The sequence below is a fragment of the Hippoglossus stenolepis genome, chromosome 2 (assembly GCF_022539355.2).
Source record: "Hippoglossus stenolepis isolate QCI-W04-F060 chromosome 2, HSTE1.2, whole genome shotgun sequence".
NCBI classification, from domain to species: domain Eukaryota; kingdom Metazoa; phylum Chordata; class Actinopteri; order Pleuronectiformes; family Pleuronectidae; genus Hippoglossus; species Hippoglossus stenolepis.
In genome coordinates this window covers 29,814,889-29,833,454 of record NC_061484.1, presented here as the reverse complement: position 1 = coordinate 29,833,454, position 18,566 = coordinate 29,814,889, and the positions used below count along the sequence as shown (strand labels likewise).

General features: G+C 46.1%; 3 protein-coding genes across 3 annotated transcripts in view; all 3 read right to left on the bottom strand.

Annotated features, from left to right (window-relative positions):
* The window catches only part of usp34 (ubiquitin specific peptidase 34), a 44,901-nt gene extending 42,084 nt beyond the window's left edge, over positions 1-2,817 (bottom strand). The window contains 1 exon segment of the mRNA XM_047341547.1: positions 2,465-2,817. Within this exon segment, the coding sequence (XP_047197503.1) occupies positions 2,465-2,507 (43 nt within the window). The 5' untranslated portion in view covers positions 2,508-2,817.
* An 879-nt stretch (positions 2,818-3,696) lies between these two features.
* xpo1a (exportin 1 (CRM1 homolog, yeast) a) lies at positions 3,697-16,220 on the bottom strand. Its single transcript, XM_035142032.2, has 25 exons — positions 15,588-16,220; positions 14,575-14,707; positions 14,314-14,415; positions 13,899-13,971; positions 13,743-13,804; positions 13,591-13,635; positions 13,307-13,488; positions 12,970-13,018; positions 12,760-12,879; positions 12,168-12,296; positions 11,194-11,352; positions 10,348-10,530; positions 10,023-10,161; positions 9,715-9,896; positions 9,442-9,598; positions 9,118-9,281; positions 8,655-8,789; positions 8,351-8,534; positions 7,863-7,969; positions 6,953-7,147; positions 6,686-6,854; positions 6,200-6,334; positions 5,950-6,109; positions 5,233-5,329; positions 3,697-4,584 (listed from the first exon to the last, which is right to left on the bottom strand). Exons 2-25 carry the CDS (start codon positions 14,698-14,700, stop codon positions 4,438-4,440), a joined length of 3,201 nt encoding a protein of 1,066 aa, XP_034997923.1. The 5' UTR covers positions 14,701-14,707; positions 15,588-16,220; the 3' UTR covers positions 3,697-4,437.
* A 676-nt stretch (positions 16,221-16,896) lies between these two features.
* Positions 16,897-18,018, bottom strand: LOC118117887 (salivary glue protein Sgs-3-like). Its single transcript, XM_035170529.2, has 2 exons — positions 17,313-18,018; positions 16,897-17,036 (listed from the first exon to the last, which is right to left on the bottom strand). The coding sequence occupies exons 1-2, from the start codon at positions 18,016-18,018 to the stop codon at positions 16,897-16,899; spliced, it is 846 nt and encodes a 281-aa protein (XP_035026420.2).
* Positions 18,019-18,566: the final 548 nt, after the last annotated feature.

The following is an 18,566-nucleotide window of genomic DNA, read 5'->3' as shown; positions in this document are numbered from 1 at the left end:
AGACGTCGGTGCCTAAGCTCTGAACTGAAATAGCCGCTCTGCTTACAGGCAACATAAACACCACTGCACGTGTCCAGTTGACATTACAATTCACTCTGGAGGAACACACTCTCTGCACGGCAGCACCCCACAGTCAGCTAGTAGCTGCATCAGCCACAAGTCTACACGACAACAAAGGGTCTAACTGACAATGTGGGTGAGTTTCACGTGAGACGGAGACGTGCAGCGAATGTCTGAGAGCAGGGAGCCGAGAGCCAGGCCCTGGCAGCTGGCAGCGGCTTGTAGAGCTGGTGGCAGCGTGTAGAGCTGGTGGCAGCGTGTAGAGCTGGTGGCAGCGTGTAGAGCTGGTGGCAGCTTGTAGAGCTGGTGGCAGCGTGTAGAGCTGGTGGCAGCTTGTAGAGCTGGTGGCAGCGTGTAGAGCTGGTGGCAGCGTGTAGAGCTGGTGGCAGCGTGTAGAGCTGGTGGCAGCGTGCACCTTGTTGCTGTGATCCTCCAGTAAACCCAGAGAAGAAGAAGGAAGGGAGGAACAACAACAACCAGAGGGATGTGCCGTGTTTGACTTGTTGCATGACCCCATGTCATGTCCATCAGGCGGCAGTGTGGGCGTCCCTGGACCCGGCAGTGTGGGCGTCCCTGTCCCCTGGCAGTGTGGGCGTCCCGGGCCCCGGCAGTGTGGGCGTCCCGGGCCCCGGCAGTATGCCCATGTCCCCGGGAGTGTGGGCGTCCCGGGCCCCGGCAGTATGTCCCTGGCCCCGGAAGTGTGGGCGTCCCTGGTCCCTGGCCCCTGGCAGTGTGTCCCTGTCCCCTGGCAGTGCGTCCCTGTCCCCGGCAGTGTGGGCGTCCCTGTCCCCGGCAGTGTGGGCATCCCTGTCCCCTGGCAGTGCGTCCCTGTCCCTGGCAGTGCGTCCCTTTCCCCGGCAGTGTGGAGACAATTGATGTTTGGAGCATTTTGCTGTATTAAATACTGAAACTGTTATTTAGTGTTAAATATTTGCAGATGCGTTAAGTATCGTTTCTTAGATTTGATAAATGTGTTGCACTTATTTATATTTGTTTAATTAAGTTATGTAGACTTTAAACTGTCGCTCTGTGCTTTTGCTTAGGAAACAGACTGGGTTCTGGCCCCGGTTCGACACTGGTACTGGTTTTCAAAGTATCGATTGAGCAGCGGCCTCTGAAAAACCCAAACGATACCGAACCCTCATGTGTCCTGATGTATTCGCACTTATATTGTACAACAACAAATGTCTAAAAACCGGTGTCCACTCGTGTCTGCATGTCCCCGGGTGTTGAAGAGACAACACACCGGCCTGTCAGAAGCAGCTGGATTTGTTTCTACGTGTCTCTAAGTTTGAATGAGTGAGTCCCTGGTGCAGGTGCAGGCTCGTGTGTTTAAGTGGATTCCTGCACAGCCCGCGGGAGCTTTCACTTCACACACACAGGAAAAGCGACCAATACCCCACCGAGCCCTGCGTGCACACGGGAGGAGACGGCAGTACGAGCCGGCACGGCTTTGTCCGGTGTGCAGCAGACTCTCCCGGAGCAGGGCCTGCTTAGCACGCCTGGACTCACGGCTAAGTTTTAGCAAGAACCGCAACCGTGTGTTCGCTGGCTGCGGTGGACGTTTGGCCCTGCAGGTGAATAGTGGAAATAAACGGTGAGATTAGCGTGAATTGTCTCCGTCAAATCGAGCAGAGGGAAACCGGAGTGCGCACCGGACATCTGTCGGATCACACGCGCTACCGGGGATTAACGGAGAGCCCTGTGCCAAAATATGCGCCTCGATGCAGCCATTAATTTTCGGGGCTAAGCAGAGCCGCCGCTTGCTTTAACATTTACCAGCCCGAACTCGGAGGAGACCCCCCGGTGCCCTCGGTGTCACGAGCAGGCGGCGGACTACCGGGAGGGATTTTAGGCCATTTTCAAGATGATCCGCAAAACAATGGGGAGGCAGCGGAGGGGACAGTTAGCTCCCTGACCTGACAAACACATCAAACAAAGTCAGCCTGCACGCTAGCTCCACATGCTAACTCCGCTAGCTTCCACCATCCAGCGGACCCCGGGGCTCGGCAGCGGCGGGTCGCCTCGAACCCCCGGCTGCCGAGCCCCGGGGTCCGGCGCACCGAGCGGTCCGCGGCGTGTCCCGCAGCCAGCGGCCGGAGGTGGTCGCATTTCAGGGAGCTAGCTGGAGGTTGACAGACAGGCCCCGGAGCTGGCTGCCCGTCCGGAGGGTACCGAGCGAGCAGCGTTCAGGTCGAACCCGTGACACCGACACGGAGCTGTCAGCGCCGCACACACACGCGAGTCCCCCCGGAGCCGCCTCCGCCCTGCGGCCGCACCGAGGAGCCGGAGGCGGACACACGCGAACCACAAAGTTATACCCAGCTAGCCACCGTGCTAACGTGCTCCCATCCAGCTGCAGCGGGGCTAACAGCTACCGAGGAGCCCGCGGACACGCACTTACTTTCATTTAACACCTCCACCAGCTCGGCGCAGTTTTCACACATTGTTCATGAAGAGGAAACCGGGGAGCTCCGGCTCAAACCATGGCCCCGGGAGCGGTTGTTTTTGGGGTAAAAAAAGGCCCAGAGGAGGGGGTGGTGGCTGAAGGTTATTCCGCTAAAACCAACCGGGACCAACGACGCGCTCGAGCGGGCGATTAGTCTCCGAGTGGGGCTGAAGTCCGGCGGAGTCCAGAGGCTCAGGACGGAGGAACCGAGTCAGTCTCCGAGCCGAGCGTCACTGGAGAGACTGGACACAGCGGCCATGTTGGATCAGGAGGGGGGGGCGACAGCGTGTGGACGCATCGGCTGTTTCCGGCGAGTCTCCTCCGGCCGCTCGGCTTTCTCCGCTGCTCTCGCGAGATCTCACCACGCGAAGTCACGTTTAACGAGTTCTCAGGAGCAACAGATTCACAACAATGGAAAATATATAATTTAATACAAAACCATTAACAATGTAAAGTTCTGCACTATTATTATGAATTAACTCAACAGTATAACATATACCGATTATATCCCATGTGTATGCCTCTTATTGTGAAATTCACAACAAATGGAATGTAGGAATAAAACACATATTTACATACCATTTCACATTCACATATTTTATGTCAATTTATACATATTTAAATTATATATATATATATAAACACTCATACGTACGAATTAAGTTATATTATACATAGTATAGTGACAAGCTACTTCTGTTGATAGTTTTAACAAGCAACTTTTTCTATGTTGCTTTTAATTCTATTGTTTTTACTTCTTTTTATACCTTTTACTAGTTTGATGCTTTTAACTTTGTTTTATTGCTAACATGTTCTTATTCTGTCAGATTTTATTGTAAAGCACTTTGAGCTGCGTTTTTAATATGAAAGCTGCTGTATAAATAAAATGTATTATAGAATGCACCTATTTAGTATACTACGATGCAATTATACATTTTTATATCCTATCTTACATATAAATAGCATAGGTGTTGATATATGACAATGCTTATTTTTCTTAATTTTAACTCTGTCATTCTGTTATATTTGTTTTTTTCTTTGAAATATGTATAAAATGTAATATTTTCCAAAACCTTGTAAGATCCAGGGCTTGGAAGCACAGCTGTTAACCCTTCTTGTATTCTCCAGGTTCTCCAGGACCTTTTGTGGTTGTTTTTTTTAGTAAGAAGCAGAATCACACCGTCAAATTTGTAAAAATAGCCAACTTTATATTCTCAGAGTACTAAGACAGCTTTACAAACAGGATGATTATGCACACAGCCATCGTTCTCATCCAAACGCAGAGCGGTCCGACCAAAGCTCCGATCGATTCACTCAGGGAGCCGGAGTAAAGGGAAAAAAAACATTCAACACACTGACAAACCAAAACAACGAAGGAAGGTACATGTTCACCCCTTGAGCATCACATTCATTCTGCACTGTGCATGTGGCACTTCTGAAAGCAGAGCGGTTCGTCCACTGACCACTGCAAGTGTCTCAACATCATATAATACATATTAACAAGTGGGGGTGGGGGGGGGGAGTGAAGAGAGATTAAAAATAACCTTTAATTCTTTCGACTTCATGCAGGTGTAACAGAACCATATGGCCAAACATAAAGCTTTAATCACCAAAGAATTTACAAAAGATGGCAGCTTAAACAAAAAATTTATATAAAATAAGTTTGTGGGGGAAAAAAGGAAATCGCGCCGGGGAGGAGGGGTCGTGGGTCTTTTCTCATTTACATATTGACATAGATTTGGTCGATGTACAACCGAGTGCTGGGGTCCTTTTCTCTGGCCCCTTATTCTTCTTTTCACACACACACTTGCACACAAACACACTTGAAAAGAAAATGTATCGACAGGAAGCGTCCTTGCTCTCTTGACCTTCCCCCCCCCCCCTTCAGATTTGTTCTGTACACGCCGGTCGCCACCGCCATTCCTCCTTCAGTCGCCCATCTCCTCAGGCAGCTCGTGGGGGTTGAGGATTCCGGGCACTGACATCTGGAGCTTGTGTTTCTCCTCCTGGGCTTGGCGCAGAGACGCCTCCCTCTCCTCCAGGAACAGGTCCGTCGTATCCTCGCCGGCAAACTCCTGCAGGACCACACACGCAGAGGCTTTAGGCTTCAGAGCCCAACGACCATGTTCCCACAGAGCGAGACCTGCACCGCTCAATCCCTCCACTCAATAATTAAAATAATCTGATGCTGATTACAGTTTAGTTTATAGTAAATGCTTCCAATCAGATTATTGTTTTGAGTAATGATTAGTCTGAGCTTAGGTATTTGCAAAATACAACCAAAGAATTACTACTATTTGTTCAAATGCAACATAATAGTTGTTTTTCTTTTGAAGACTTGTTTCCATGGACGATTAATTTTACTATTACATACGCATCTATTTAATACATCAACATATTGAGCCAACTATGAACACAGTTATTTTACAGAAAATAAATAAAAACTTTTAAAAATGTATAAATTGCTTCTAGGGCACAATCTAATTTCAAACAAACCAATACCCGCAAAAAACAGAACAACTCATCCACAACCTCATTTCCTCTTGTCCAGACTGCTGCCATTCCTCATTCACTTGCTAAGGCTACATCCATACGACGTTTGTTGTTCATTATTATTATTGTCATTGGATTTTTTACAGGGAGTTTTAGAAAACTGGGACTGATTCACCTGCTCCTCCCTCTCCTCTAATAAATCAACATGTTTCCTGGTTTAAGACCCTCACCTTGATCTGCACCAGGAAGTCCCTCAGGTGCTCCTTGAAGGCAGCGATGTCCTGATTCAGGCTGAACAGACCCGTTACAAACACCTTCACCTGGGCACTGAACACAAGACAACGGATTAGTGACACGTCTGAGAAAGCACAACATGAACATTTGAACATTTTCTACCGCCACATCAGAATTTCCCAGAATGCTCTTTGACAAAAGTGGAGCAGACTGTAGTTCCATTTTGAGTTCAAGGTAGTTTGAATCTGTGTGAACCATAGACTGTAAATAAAGATGGATGAGTTTGGTTTGTCTGTTCCCAGAAACATGGAACACCTGCTCCCTGAGTAGAGATGAACACGATGGATTCTTAGTTTCAGGTGAATTTACCCAAACGTAAACACAAGTAGTATGTTCTCTTAGCTAATAGATCCTCTTAAATCCAACACACTCTGACGCTTCTGTGAACTTCAAACCTTGTTTTCTAAGTAAATCAAAATAGGTAAGACAATTTAAAAGTGCTGACTCACTTCTGAGTTCTAGGACTGAAAACTATGAACACAGCAACAGCAGCAGCTTTAACTCAAAGTGTTTAAAGTGTAAGTGCACTGTGTCTATTGGAGCAGCTGTTTCCTTTAATCCCTGTGTGTGTTTATGTAAAACATCTTCAACCAACAGGCACTGAATCACTGGAAACATTAGCAGAACACATGCGACTCATGTAATCTACTTACTCTTGCAGGTGGGGGAAAGCCGTCTTCAGCAGGTTGGCAATGTACTCCTGGACGTGCACCTGGTTGTTGGCGGGGCTGGCTGCGCTCAGGGCCACGCTCACCTTCCCCTCCTCCACCAGGTTGAACATGTAGGCCAAGATGGTGGCGTGCATCGTCAGACCTGCAGACAGGGAGCAGGGCTCGTTTTAATGTGAATGTGCTCCTTGTTGTAAAAGCCAACACAGTGATGGCAGCAGATCAGCCCGTTTACCTGCAGTGTGAGAGGTATCGGTGACCACAGAGAAGATGTGCTGCAGGACGTCACAGAAGTACGTCTGGTAGAAGCTTTGTGCTGCGGCTTCCTCACCGGACACGTTCTGCAGGAGAGTGTACAGGATCTGTAGACCTGAGACCAGACGACACTCATTAGACCCAAGACTAACTGTACGGAACGAATTCAAAGTCAGTAAAAAACACTGGAACAATTTAAACAGATGTTTGAAAAATCCTAGATAAATCTTATAAAAGAAGATAAGAGTCCCTAAATTATTCATCTCCTGTTATATATAGTAACTTGTGTCTCACTTGTTTAGACAAATTAATAAACCTACAAAAACGGCTTCACTTACAGATTCCGAGAAATTACCGATGATATAATGGATTCAATTTACTTTCTAACCACTTATTTCATCAGTACTTTATGTTCTATAAGAAAGGTGAACTGTATGTGACAGGATGAGTTGGTGTCGGTTCGGACCTGTGTCGGCCACGTTCCTCATCGTGTGCTTGAAGGCCCAGATGATGGAGTCCAGTATCAGTTTGAACTGGGCCGGGGCGATGGACAGGAAGGCTGGGAAACACTGGGATGTGGCGGCTTGGAGGAGGTAGAAGAAATGAGTTCTGTGTTCTGGGAATTCTTCAAAGTCCTGATGGCAGAGAAGGAAAAACACAATGTCAGTGTTTAACTTTGTTTTTTAAGACTGTTCCACCTGGGAGCAGGTACGGTTACACACGTCTAACACACCTTGTTGATCATATTCAAAGTGCACTCGAAGACAGCGTCAAAGATCTTGGGGATCTCCCCGGTGATGTGCACGCCCAGCTTGTTGACGATGGTTGCCATGGTGCTGAGGACCTCAGGCTCCCGGGCAGCTGGGACGTTCCTCTGATAGTCGATGAGCACAGCCTCCAGCAGGGGGGGCACAAAGTTCTCTCCCACCTGGAAAAGAAAAACATGAACATTTCACAAAGATCCAATAACATTGTGTTTAATCCAGTTGGAGTTGATAGACGTGTCTGATGTCACTGTTAGAGTGAGTGTGTGTGTGTGTGTGTGTGTGTGTGTGTGTGTGTGAGAGTCAGAAGAGACTGAATGAATGAAGCTCGCTGTGAAGTAAGGTTTTCCAAAGTTAAGCAAAGTATCAATCATTATAACCATTGTCCACATGCGTCTCAGGCCACCTCCCAATGTGTCTGAGTGATCAGATCCCAGGACGCATCGCCCCCGTGATGGGATCACTCAGGACGGATGTTACTACCAGGTCGAAGTCAAACATAACATTTTCATAACTGTGCCATTAATGATTTTCCATCAGAGAAGGTGGACATGGAAACCGGAGAAAATCCTCCCGATAAAAGGCAAATGGTGTTTAGTCAAAACCTTCTTCTTTACAGTTGGAATCCATAGATTAAACTGAAAAGCTGATTTTGTTTTGAATGAGAAGCCAAATTTGTGATTTGATGAACATCTGTGGTTTATATTTTTGTGGATCCAGTCTAATTTTCGTTTTGGATTATAAACAATTTGTTGCTACAGCAGCATTGGTTCACTCTCCGCTGTCTAAAAGAATTCAGAGGATTCTACACAAACACAGATTTTAATATGAAAACACATTTTAAAAGACAGGAGAAAATATCGAAACTGCAGCACTCACCATCTGAGGGTCGTTGGAGCGACTGACCCAACCCGAGATCAGCTTCAGTGTCTCTCTCTTCACCGTCCTCATGCTCCTGATCAGAGGCTGTTTGGTCACCATCTCTCCTGAATAAGACAGAAAAATGAAAAATAAATGGTTGAAGCCGACAAACAAACAAACAAAAGATCCACACACTCAAATTTCGTTAAGGTTTTACTATGAAAAACAGACTGACCCAGAAATCAAAGCACACACTGATTCAACTGTATCAGGTCTCAGACTTAAAAAAGTCAGTACTGTTCAACATGTTAGGTTGATTTACTGGTGAAGTTATATTAGAAACGTCATTCTTCTTTCACCAGTTCATCACTATTTTGCTTTTAACTCCTGTTAGACCCAAAAGATAATTAAGCTTTTACATAGAAAACAGTCTTACGGTTCCCTGCATGTTCTATTCCGGACCCAGAGACAACAGTTAAATGAAGTAACTAAGTAAACTAACTCACCATTAGTCTGGACAGCCGAGGAAATGTTTTCACTCAGACACTTGTAAACGTTAAGCATGTCCAGGTAGATTCGTCCCAGCTGAACGACGAAGGGATGGCCGACAGCTTTACAGGCTCGGACATTTGTCTTCAGGATGCTGCCCAGCTGACGCACCGTCTCAGCATCCTTCAGGATGTCCACATTCTGCAACAGAGCACCCAGTTTAGCAAAAGCAGCAGTTTTTAAATAAACTACACTTCCGGCTGCATTTAATGAGAATGTTTGGAGCCATTAAATGCAGATTATAAATTGATCCTCCCTCACCTTGGTGGCCTGCTGGATGATGCTGTCCCACACCTGGTTCGGGAGCAGCATGTACTTCTCCAAGAGAAGCTCCTGAACTGCCTGATCGGTCTGAGCCGCAATCATGTAGCCCACCGCCTCGTAAAATGTATGGACCTGTGGAGACGAGGGACAGGAAGTTACATCTATAGTATAAATATAAAGGTTTTGAACCAGGATTTCTGCTTCTGAGTTGTTGCCTCTGCCAACAAGTCAGGTTACAGTTTATATCCATGTCTGTCCAGACTCAGTATACAAGTAGTGAAGAAGAAGAAGAAGAAGAAATTTAATTTAAAAAAAAGGTAATAAGGGTATTTTGTCAGAATGAGTTATGGCCAAGAAAATGTGTTGTGATGTCAGAGCAAACCTGACCTTGACCACCAAAATGCACAAGGGCATAAAATATAAAATGAGGACATTAAGAAGTGAGCGCTGTGAGACGGACCTGCTGTGGCTGCAGGTCACAGATGATGGTGTTGATGTTGTTGAGGATCTCGTCGATGAAAGGCATCACCTCTCCCACCTGAACCTGGACAAAGTGACGACGGCACTTCTGAGCAATCTTGATGAAGGTGTCACACGCCATGTCCTGTACGCCGTCATGTGTTTCTGTGTGAGGAAGAACAGGAGAAGCATGATCAGTCTGACTCCGTGACAGAAAACAGTTTCTACAGTTAGATTGAAGAATTAACTAATTTCTAATTCACAGATTAAACATTTAAAGAAAACTATGACATTCGACCCACACAAAGTTATTTGAGTTTCTCACCGTGCATGAACTCAAACAACTTGTTGACGACAGTCTTGAGGAACTTCCAGTGGGCTCGCAGGAAGCGAGGATACTGTCCCACGATGTACATGATGTTGGACGCTATGATGGCCTTGTTGTCTTTACCTCTCTTCTGTTCACATAAGCCGAGCAGATCCTGAGAACATACAACTGCTTTATCAATAACTGGCTGGGTTAAATGCTCTTGGAGAAAGAGAAGTCAGGGTCTATTAAAACGCTTGTCACACGTTGCCAGACAGCGGCATGTTGCACCTTGATGACTGTGACTAGGAATCTCTTCTCGTCTTCCTCGTGCATTGCACCGCTGATGGAGCCAATGGCCCAGCAGAGCATGTTCAGGTTCCTCCACGACCACTCAGTGCCGTTCACTTGATTGTGGAGCTTCTCAGTCATGATGCGTTCAGTGTCTGCGTAGTCCAAATGAGTCAGATACACTAAACACAGAGAGAGACAGGTGAATTAGGATAGGCGTTGTGGCCATTTTAATTGGGCTCCATCTTTTTTTAAATGTATTTATCTGAAACAGAATATTTGATGACCACAGATGGGAAGAAACTAACCGAGAGTCTCCCTCATATTCTTGTAGAGGTTAATGGCGTCCGTGTCTTTCATGAACTCCCTGACCACCTCACCCTGGTCGTTCTCCACCACCAGCACCTCCTCTGGTTTGGCCATGCGGCTCACCATCAGCAAACGTACCTACAAGAAGAGGAGGAGGAGGAGGCCACTGTAATATGAAGCAAGCTCGTTCTACAACTGCAGTACATGTATGCATGAAATGCGTACAAAATTCCCACTTCAATTATTCACAACTGCTTTACATTTGTGCAGTTAATCAGTTTATACATTTCTGATCTGTGACTGTGCGTTGGATGACACGCGTACCTGGGACAGCACGGGCAGGTAGAGGTGTCTTCGTGGAGGGACATCGGACAGGAGCGGGGTGCTGGATGTGGAGAAGGGACTCTCCCTGTACAGCTCGGCTGCCAGGTGGTTCCAATACTCCAAACAGATCTTGAAGATCTCAGTCTCCTCAACCTCCGACACCAGCAACATGAAGTGCAGGGCCTGGAGACAAAGTGCAGAGGGGTCACATTGGGATACCTGCAGAGATTGATCTGTAAACTATCTGTGTTGGTTTGTGGCCTCAGGCTCAACCACTTGTCGCATCACGAGATATTTCCCTTTGTACATGCTATTCACTTTATTTTGTCTTTAACGAGAGCAATAATGGCCAACAATCATTTACTTCTTAATTTTCTTGAGCGTGTCGACGTGAAACTGGAAGAATACAAATATCTCAGGAAGTGTCCGGCCTCCTGCTGCTCTACAGGCTCCGCCCCTCGCCTGAATGTCCCCACATGTTCCTGTTGGTGTGAACGAGTCGGACCCGACAACCTGCTGCTGCTTCACAGGACAAACACTAACTACACTAAATGTCAGGGAACGTGCAACAATCTTTTCTTGGTTAAATTGCAGTTTTCCTCCCAGTCTCATCCTGAAACAATTACTGTCTGCACATCTGTATGTGGACAAACAGCCGTGGGAAAGGTGGGTCTTCTCACTGCAATCTGTCCCAAATATATGTCATTATAAAAGTGGACACCACAGAAAAGAAGATCACGAGAGAGAAAAGGGAGTTTCAAGGTTCCGTTTAAACAGTGGAAATGTTCAGCTGCTTCTGTAAACATCTATTTTCTGTTACAACAGGAAGTCGTCTTGTCCTCTCACCTCCACCAGTGACTCTCGCAGGTTTGGTCTCTTCTCGACGAGCTGGCCGTGTTCTTTGAGGAAGGTGCAGAGGAACAGGCTGAGGTTCTGGATGAAGTTCTGCTCATCATCCTTTCCATTGGCGTAGGCCACTCTGATGTTGGTGTTCAAAGGCAGCATCTGAACAGACAAGACAACTCATCATTATCTACACTATAAACTGTATATGGCATGTTAACACTTTGTGTTGAGTTTGGTCCAGACAGTTTCCTTCTCAGAGTAATTGTATAAAAACAACTTGAGATTCTCTGAAACAATGTTAGCTAGTTCAACAACACACACTACATATTTAAAAACAAGACTCAGCAATCCACACGTTTAAAACGCGTAGACAAACACACAACATTCAAAACTTTACAATTTTCAAACAATACTAAGGGGGCTCTGTTTGATCGGCCACCGATGTAAAAACCTCCGATCAGAGGAGGCAGTTATTTGATGACTGCGTTTTTCCCCCTGGAGCTGATGGTGGAAATAGCTAACGAGTGAGACATCTCGCTTCTCTTCCTGTCTCTGTTGAGTTGCACGTGCACAGCATCGATTCATCATGACAATGGCTGCTGGTTTGAGCCTTCTTGTAAATTTGGCAAACGTTATACATGAAGTTAGTTCTTTCTTTGTGTGTGTTTGTCCCAGTGCGTTGGCTCAGTAGTGTTGTCGGTTAAAACACAACGCATGTCATCTTGTTTTGATACAGGAGTTTAACGTGGCGCTGAATTGTACAAAAAGGGATTCAGCCCTACCTGATCATGTGTGTGTGCAATAAGTCTAGTTCGTGCTGCCTGCAGACGTTGTGCATGTGTGGCCGTGGTGTGTGGGGTAGGACAGGGCTTGCACAAAGAGTCAATGTGTGCAATGAGAGTAAATGTGCTTGTGTATAATCACACCGAGTGCAATTAACGTAAGTAGGACGCACTCAGAATGATTGTGTGTACCTGTTTAAGCTGGGACATGGTGAGCGTGAACAGGTTGACAAACTGCTCCTCATACTGGTTGACGCTCACGCCAGCGATCTCTGTCAAACACTTCAGCGTCACATTGCGAAACATGGGCACATTCAAGAACTGAAACACACAAAGAACAGGGCAGTGAGTACAATTCAGATGTCTGACAACATTCAAAGCAAGTTAGGGCTGGAACTAAAGATTGCCCATTTTTTTATATACCAGTAATCGATTGAGTCTGGTTTATAAACTATTCTATAATCATAAAAACCCAAAGTGACTTCTTGAAATTGCTCAGTTAGTCAAACTGAAAATTCATGAGAATATATTACTGAAAATAAGCAAACGCATATTAGAAGCTGAAACCAATTAATATTCTTCATTATTTAACAAATTATAACATTTTGACAAATAATTGTTGTCCATTTTTTCATTAAATGACTGACATAATATTTCTATACATCTTTGGTTAGTTTAACAGCAGTAATGTTACTTAGAATAAAATCCATGGAAATATACAATACACTGTCATTCAACAAACATTTGAGGTTTTGATTTGCTGAATGGACTTGAAGTGGTTTACCTTGTAGACCAGCGTGCTGATGAGTTTGGTTTCAAAGATGTAACCTAAAGGAATCCAGTTCAGGAAGCGGAGGAGAGTCTCCAGTGTGGCGTGCACCAGCGGAGCGTTCTGCGAGTTCTCCTGCTCAGAAGAAGAAGAAGGCGAGCGTGAGAACAGCTTCTTAAAGACCGGAGGCAGATGCTGACAACGGTTTGGTCAATGTGGTCTTACCATCACAAACTGGCACAGCTGGAATATTTGGGAGAACTCGTTGCACATGCTGAAAGGTAGGAACATAAAGATTAATGACGGTATTAATAACCTGTTGTTCCAGAGTCTTAGTTACTGCATGGAGCAGAAAATACCTCCTACTTCGTTTAGAAGATTTAAAGAGCGAAAGTGATCCGGATAATAAACAGAAATTGGCACAAAACAAACTATACTTTTGTTATTTTACTGCCTGCATATAAAACACAGACAGAATAGGAAAGATTCACAAGCTGTGAAACTGTGCGACCTCGTTCAATAACACACTTCACCACACACAGAGCTTCATGTTTCCAGTTACCTGTCTTTGAGGTGCTTGGCCTTCACCTGGGTCATCTGGCCGCTGGAGAAGTCAAAGACCTCTTCGCTGAGCAGTTTGAGGATGATCATGTTGTTCTGACAGAGGCTCTCGCTGGTCCGACTCGCACCCACGATATCACTGATGAATGTGGGCCAGTGTTTGGGCCATTCCTGCTTCAGGATCTAGACCAGTGCGGAGAAGACGAGGAGCTCTGTGTTATTAACCATTTCATGTCTGTACTTCTTGTAGCGAATGTAAAAAAAACCCTCAGTTTGATAATTTACCTGAACAAGGATCATGTTGAGTTTTGAAATGTAAACTCCTTCTTTCTGCAAAATAAACATGAAAACAGCAACATCAGCGTCAAGCAGCACAAAGATGCTTCACATCACACGAGCAGCTAGAAGAGCAGAATCCTACATGAATATAAACTCACCTCCATGTTGGCAGGATCAGAAGACGTCTTGATGATCAGGCCGACCACATATTTCTTGATTCCTGAAAAACATACCAATGTGTTTTATTGGAAACATCAAAAACCTCAGGTAGACAAAATCTATTGATTGTTTAATGTCACTAAACTGATTCTTACCTTCACATTGATTTCTTGGGAGAATCTTCCAGCGTGTTTTAATGACCACCTCCAGAATCTGCAGCGCATAATACTGAGAGAAAAACAGACATTAAGAGCTCGGACAAGTAGCTACACACAGGGGCGAACGACAATGTGGTATTTGTCATGTGACGTCCTCCATGTAGAGCCCCTGGCAGCCAAAATATTTGGACACACCTGTAAGCATGGACAAAAGAGTGTCCATTTTGGAAAATGCCCATTTGCTGATTATCATTTCACATAAATGGAGATGTCAGGGCTGCTCTAAAATAAAGTCTGGAAATCAATGAACACAAGCAACATGGTACAGTTTAACCCTGGCACACGTCAAGTTAAGAATTTAACACAACTGACAGCAGCGACAAAAACAACTGTGTGTGTGTCGGGCTCATACTTTGGTTTTCATGTTCTGAGAGAACTCCAGGATGGTGTCGACCCTCGTCCAGGCATCTGGATGGTCTTTTAAGTTGGTCAGCACTTCCTGAGCCACCCGTTGCTACAAGAGAAGCCACACAGAAAACTTTCTGATTTCTGGATATATTGGACGGTTGCATTTAACCCATGAGATATTCATGTATGACGACATGTCCCAGCGTTGCACTGAATCCTATCCAGCTGGTTGAAGTGGAAGCACAGTGGAGAGGAGCAGTCTCACCTGGGAACCAATGTCATGGTACATGGAGTTGACAACATTGTCCAACAGGATGATGTCCAGCTTTTGACTGAAGTCCAGCAGCTCTCTGGCTGGGTTATCGGCCAACATCGTCATTTCTGCTGGCATAGGGCTTCTGAGTGGAGAGGGAATCAGCAACATTAACAACCGCTGACACACAAAGTACACACATGCAGGTAAAAGCATTAAGAACCGAAACATTGGATATTAGAGTGACTTAAATAAGTCTTGGCCACAAATCAATAACTGTAATTACCTCAATATTCATCAATAGCAATATAACAAAAGTTCAATATGTCTCGTATGTGCATTGTGTAAACACAGTGAAGAGGTTTAAAACATTGATTTGAATGTTCTGCGTGATGTTTTTTAAGTGTTTGTTATTCTCTGAAACGTGTGGAGTACACACAATGCAGACAGGTACATCTTATTAACAGGTAACTTAATTTAAAAGCTTATAAGTCGCTCCTTGGATTTCTACATCTTGATAAAGAAGTTGTGTAATTGATGCTGTGACTCTGGTTTCTTCTTTGTACTAGTTCGTACCAGTTTAGGCTGAGCACACGTGACCCACTAATGAACATGCGGTAACGAGCTAAAATAGATGAATGAATCACAGGCAGGGTTCGATTCCCTTTCGGGTCAGAAACGAGTTCTTCTTGCTCAGAGTCGGAGCAGCGTGCCTGAAGCAGGCGTCGGCCCACGTGGTCCGAATATGACACCCATTGAACCAGGGCTGGAGACGCGTGAAACGGCGCCACCGCCCGGCCACCCGGGTGCACTGCGCAGCGGCCACACTAACGCACAGAAACCAGTTCGGCCCCAGAGTTTATCGTCAGGTGGGGACACATGGCGGGGAGGCTAACCCCCCGGCCACAGTGTGTTGAGCGGGTCTAGGTTTGTCCTGCAGCCGGATCACCCCCCCCGGGGCTCCGCCGGCTGCTCGCCCCACGCTGGGTGACTGAGCCGCTGGATGCCGCCGAGGCTCCGCTTACCTGGTGTGTCCCGTCCGGCTCGTCTGGAGCGGTTATCCGTGGACCGATGCGAGCTGCGGCCGAGCGGCGGCAATGTGAATCTTCTCGATGCGCTGAAAAGACCGAACAACTTGTATCTCCTGGCACGTTTCCTCCGCTGCTAACCCCCGCTAGCATACAGCTAACGCTAGCCGTCCTGGGTGACACCGGCAGTGACCGTCAGCGGCAACTTTAAACGTCCCCCCCGGGTACGCGTGGGTCCTGGTCGCCGTGTTCGAACCTCTCCGGCCGGTCGCGTCTCCTCCTCAGCTGCGGCGGAGCATGGTCTTCTTTACCTGTCACCACAGCCGACTCCCACCGGGCTAACAGCCAGCTAGCGTGCTAATGGCAAAGTCAATGAGGATTCGGGTCTGGCGGCTAACGTGATGCTAAGCTAACAGCCCAGAGTCGGTGTTCCTGCTCATCAGCCCGCAGTGAGTGACTTTATTTCGGTCAGTGGTCGCACACAGTGTGGGGCAGCTCCGGCTTTACAGCGTGAGGCTCCGCGCGTCCTCTCCGCTCATGCTTCCAACCTCGGACCGGTTCAATCCGGTTCAAACCGGGATTCTCATTCTCGGTGTTTCGGCCCGTCGCGCGCCGCGTAAAATTTGGACTATGTACCCGCCCACCGCGCGATGTGATTGGTTCCCCCGTGCTGTCGTCACGCGTTGTCATTGGTCCGATGGAGCTGTCGATCCGAATCAAAGTCCCTCCCCCCTGCTCCGCCCTCAGCAAACACATGAAACTGGAATAAATGAGATAAAATAATCAAATAAAGACTAATTTATCTTTATTTAACCAGGAAGTCACACTGAGATCAAGATGTACTTCCCAACAGAGGCCAGAGGACAAGACACACTCACAATCAGCAACAGCAACACAATCAAAATACATAAATACAAAGTCACACTGAGATCAAGAACTGCACAATCCCCCACCGGTGCTTATAGTATTTTCATATTATATTTTATTATACTTATACCAGATTCATATTCTCTTTTCCAACAGAGGCCTGAGAACAATACACATTCACAATCAGCAGCAAAACAACCAAATGGAAATAAATTCGTAAAAACAGTAAAAAGATCCATAAAAAGCATCACATAGTAAATGTTTTAAATCTCAACTTTTGAGTCCTCCCCATATTTGTGGGAAATGTATAAAATAAGTATAATATGTATAAAATAAGAAGTAGCCCACTTTGAAATAAATAAAAACATATAGCTGCAGCCTAATAAGCTTAAAAATATATTTTTTAGTTGACGAAATATGAAAACAAAAAGAGAGCGGGTCAGACTGGAGGCGGACCCAGGAACTGAGGCTCGGTACAAACCAACTGCAGCTTCTGCTCTGACCAGGAAGCTGCGGCGCTGATCTCTGAGCAGCTGGGACCAGAGGAACCCGGTGTTCCCACTGTTCCCACTGTTCCCACTGTTAACGTGTGGCATTCGATGTAAGAATAAAGTCTTGAATTAGTATAAGATCACTTACAGTATGTGTTGTTGTATTATCCATAAGAGGGAATGCGCAAAATCCATTGTCCGGTTGGAGTAAGTTTGCTCCAGATAATCTTCTCTTCTTCTCTTGATCTTGTCTTTGTGTTTTCCTCTCGCAGATGCTTCCTGTTCAGAAGTGAACACGAGCTGTTCATAACGGCGCAGTCAAACTGTATTTATACACTAAGCTGGACGATTGGGCTGGTTGGACGTTTGCTGGTTGGAGGTTTGCTCGGTTGGACGTTTGCTGGTTGGACGTTTGCTGGTTGGATGTTTGCTGGTTGGACGTTTGCTGGTTGGACGCTTTGCTGGTTGGACGTTTGCTGGTTGGACGTTTGCTGGTTGGACGTTTGCTGGTTGGAGGTTGCTTTGGAGGTTTGCTCGGTTGGACGTTGCTGGTTGGACGTTTGCTGGTTGGACGTTTGCTGGTTGGACGTTTGCTGGTTGGAGGTTTGCTCGGTTGGACGTTTGCTGGTTGGACGTTTGCTTGTTGGAGGTTTGCTGGTTGGACGTTTGCTTTGGACTGCTGGAGATTGCCTGAGGTTTGCTGGTTGGACGTTGCTCGCTTGGAGGTTGCTGGTTGACGTTTGCTGGTTGAGGTTGTTGGAGGTTTGCTCGGTTGGATGTTCGCTCGGTTGGAGGTTTGCTCGGTTGGAGGATTGCTGGTTGGACATTTGCTGGTTGGACGTTTGCTTGGTTGGAGGATTGCTCGGTTGGAGGTTTGCTGGTTGGACGTTTGCTTGGTTGGAGGTTTGGCTGGTTGGACGTTTGCTCGGGACGTTGGTAGTTGCTGGTTGACGCTTCCGGTTATGTTTGGCCGTTGGAGGATTGCTCGTGAGCGTGCCCGCTCTAGTCAGTTTGACATCCCGCCTGGGCGAAGACGATCTGACTCTGCAGGATCGAGACCCACTAACCATCAATGGGAGTGCGATGTGTGTACAAAGGGCAGGACTTAATCAACAGGAGCATTCCCATCCATTATTCCCTTATAATATCCAGGTGCCCTTCAGGAGCCGTCAGTTCAGTCTTTATTATTCTGTCTGAAGCAGCAAAACTAAACTGGTCAATGATTTTACTTCCTGTACTAGCACTGTGCAGTTGTTAACAAAAACTATCTATTTGTGTCTAGAACTTGTTTCGAGTTATCATAAGGGGCATTGCATCAACCTGCACTGATTAGAAAGTGAAAGGTCCATGTTTTGGATATTTAGAATTCTTAGTGGTTATTCTGGGTGTATTAGTGTTCTGAGCACTGGTTTACTGTTGTGTTGGTTCTTTGTTCCCAGTTCAGATGCACTAGTCATACTATTTGAACTTATCTAATAGAACAATTTGGTTGTTCTGTGTCTGTATAGACTATGTACATTTCAACACCAGATACTTTTGATACTAAGTATTTAATATGAGCTACTTAAGACTTTGACTCAGTCATTTTCTGACGGTGACTTACTTACGGTCACTTTCA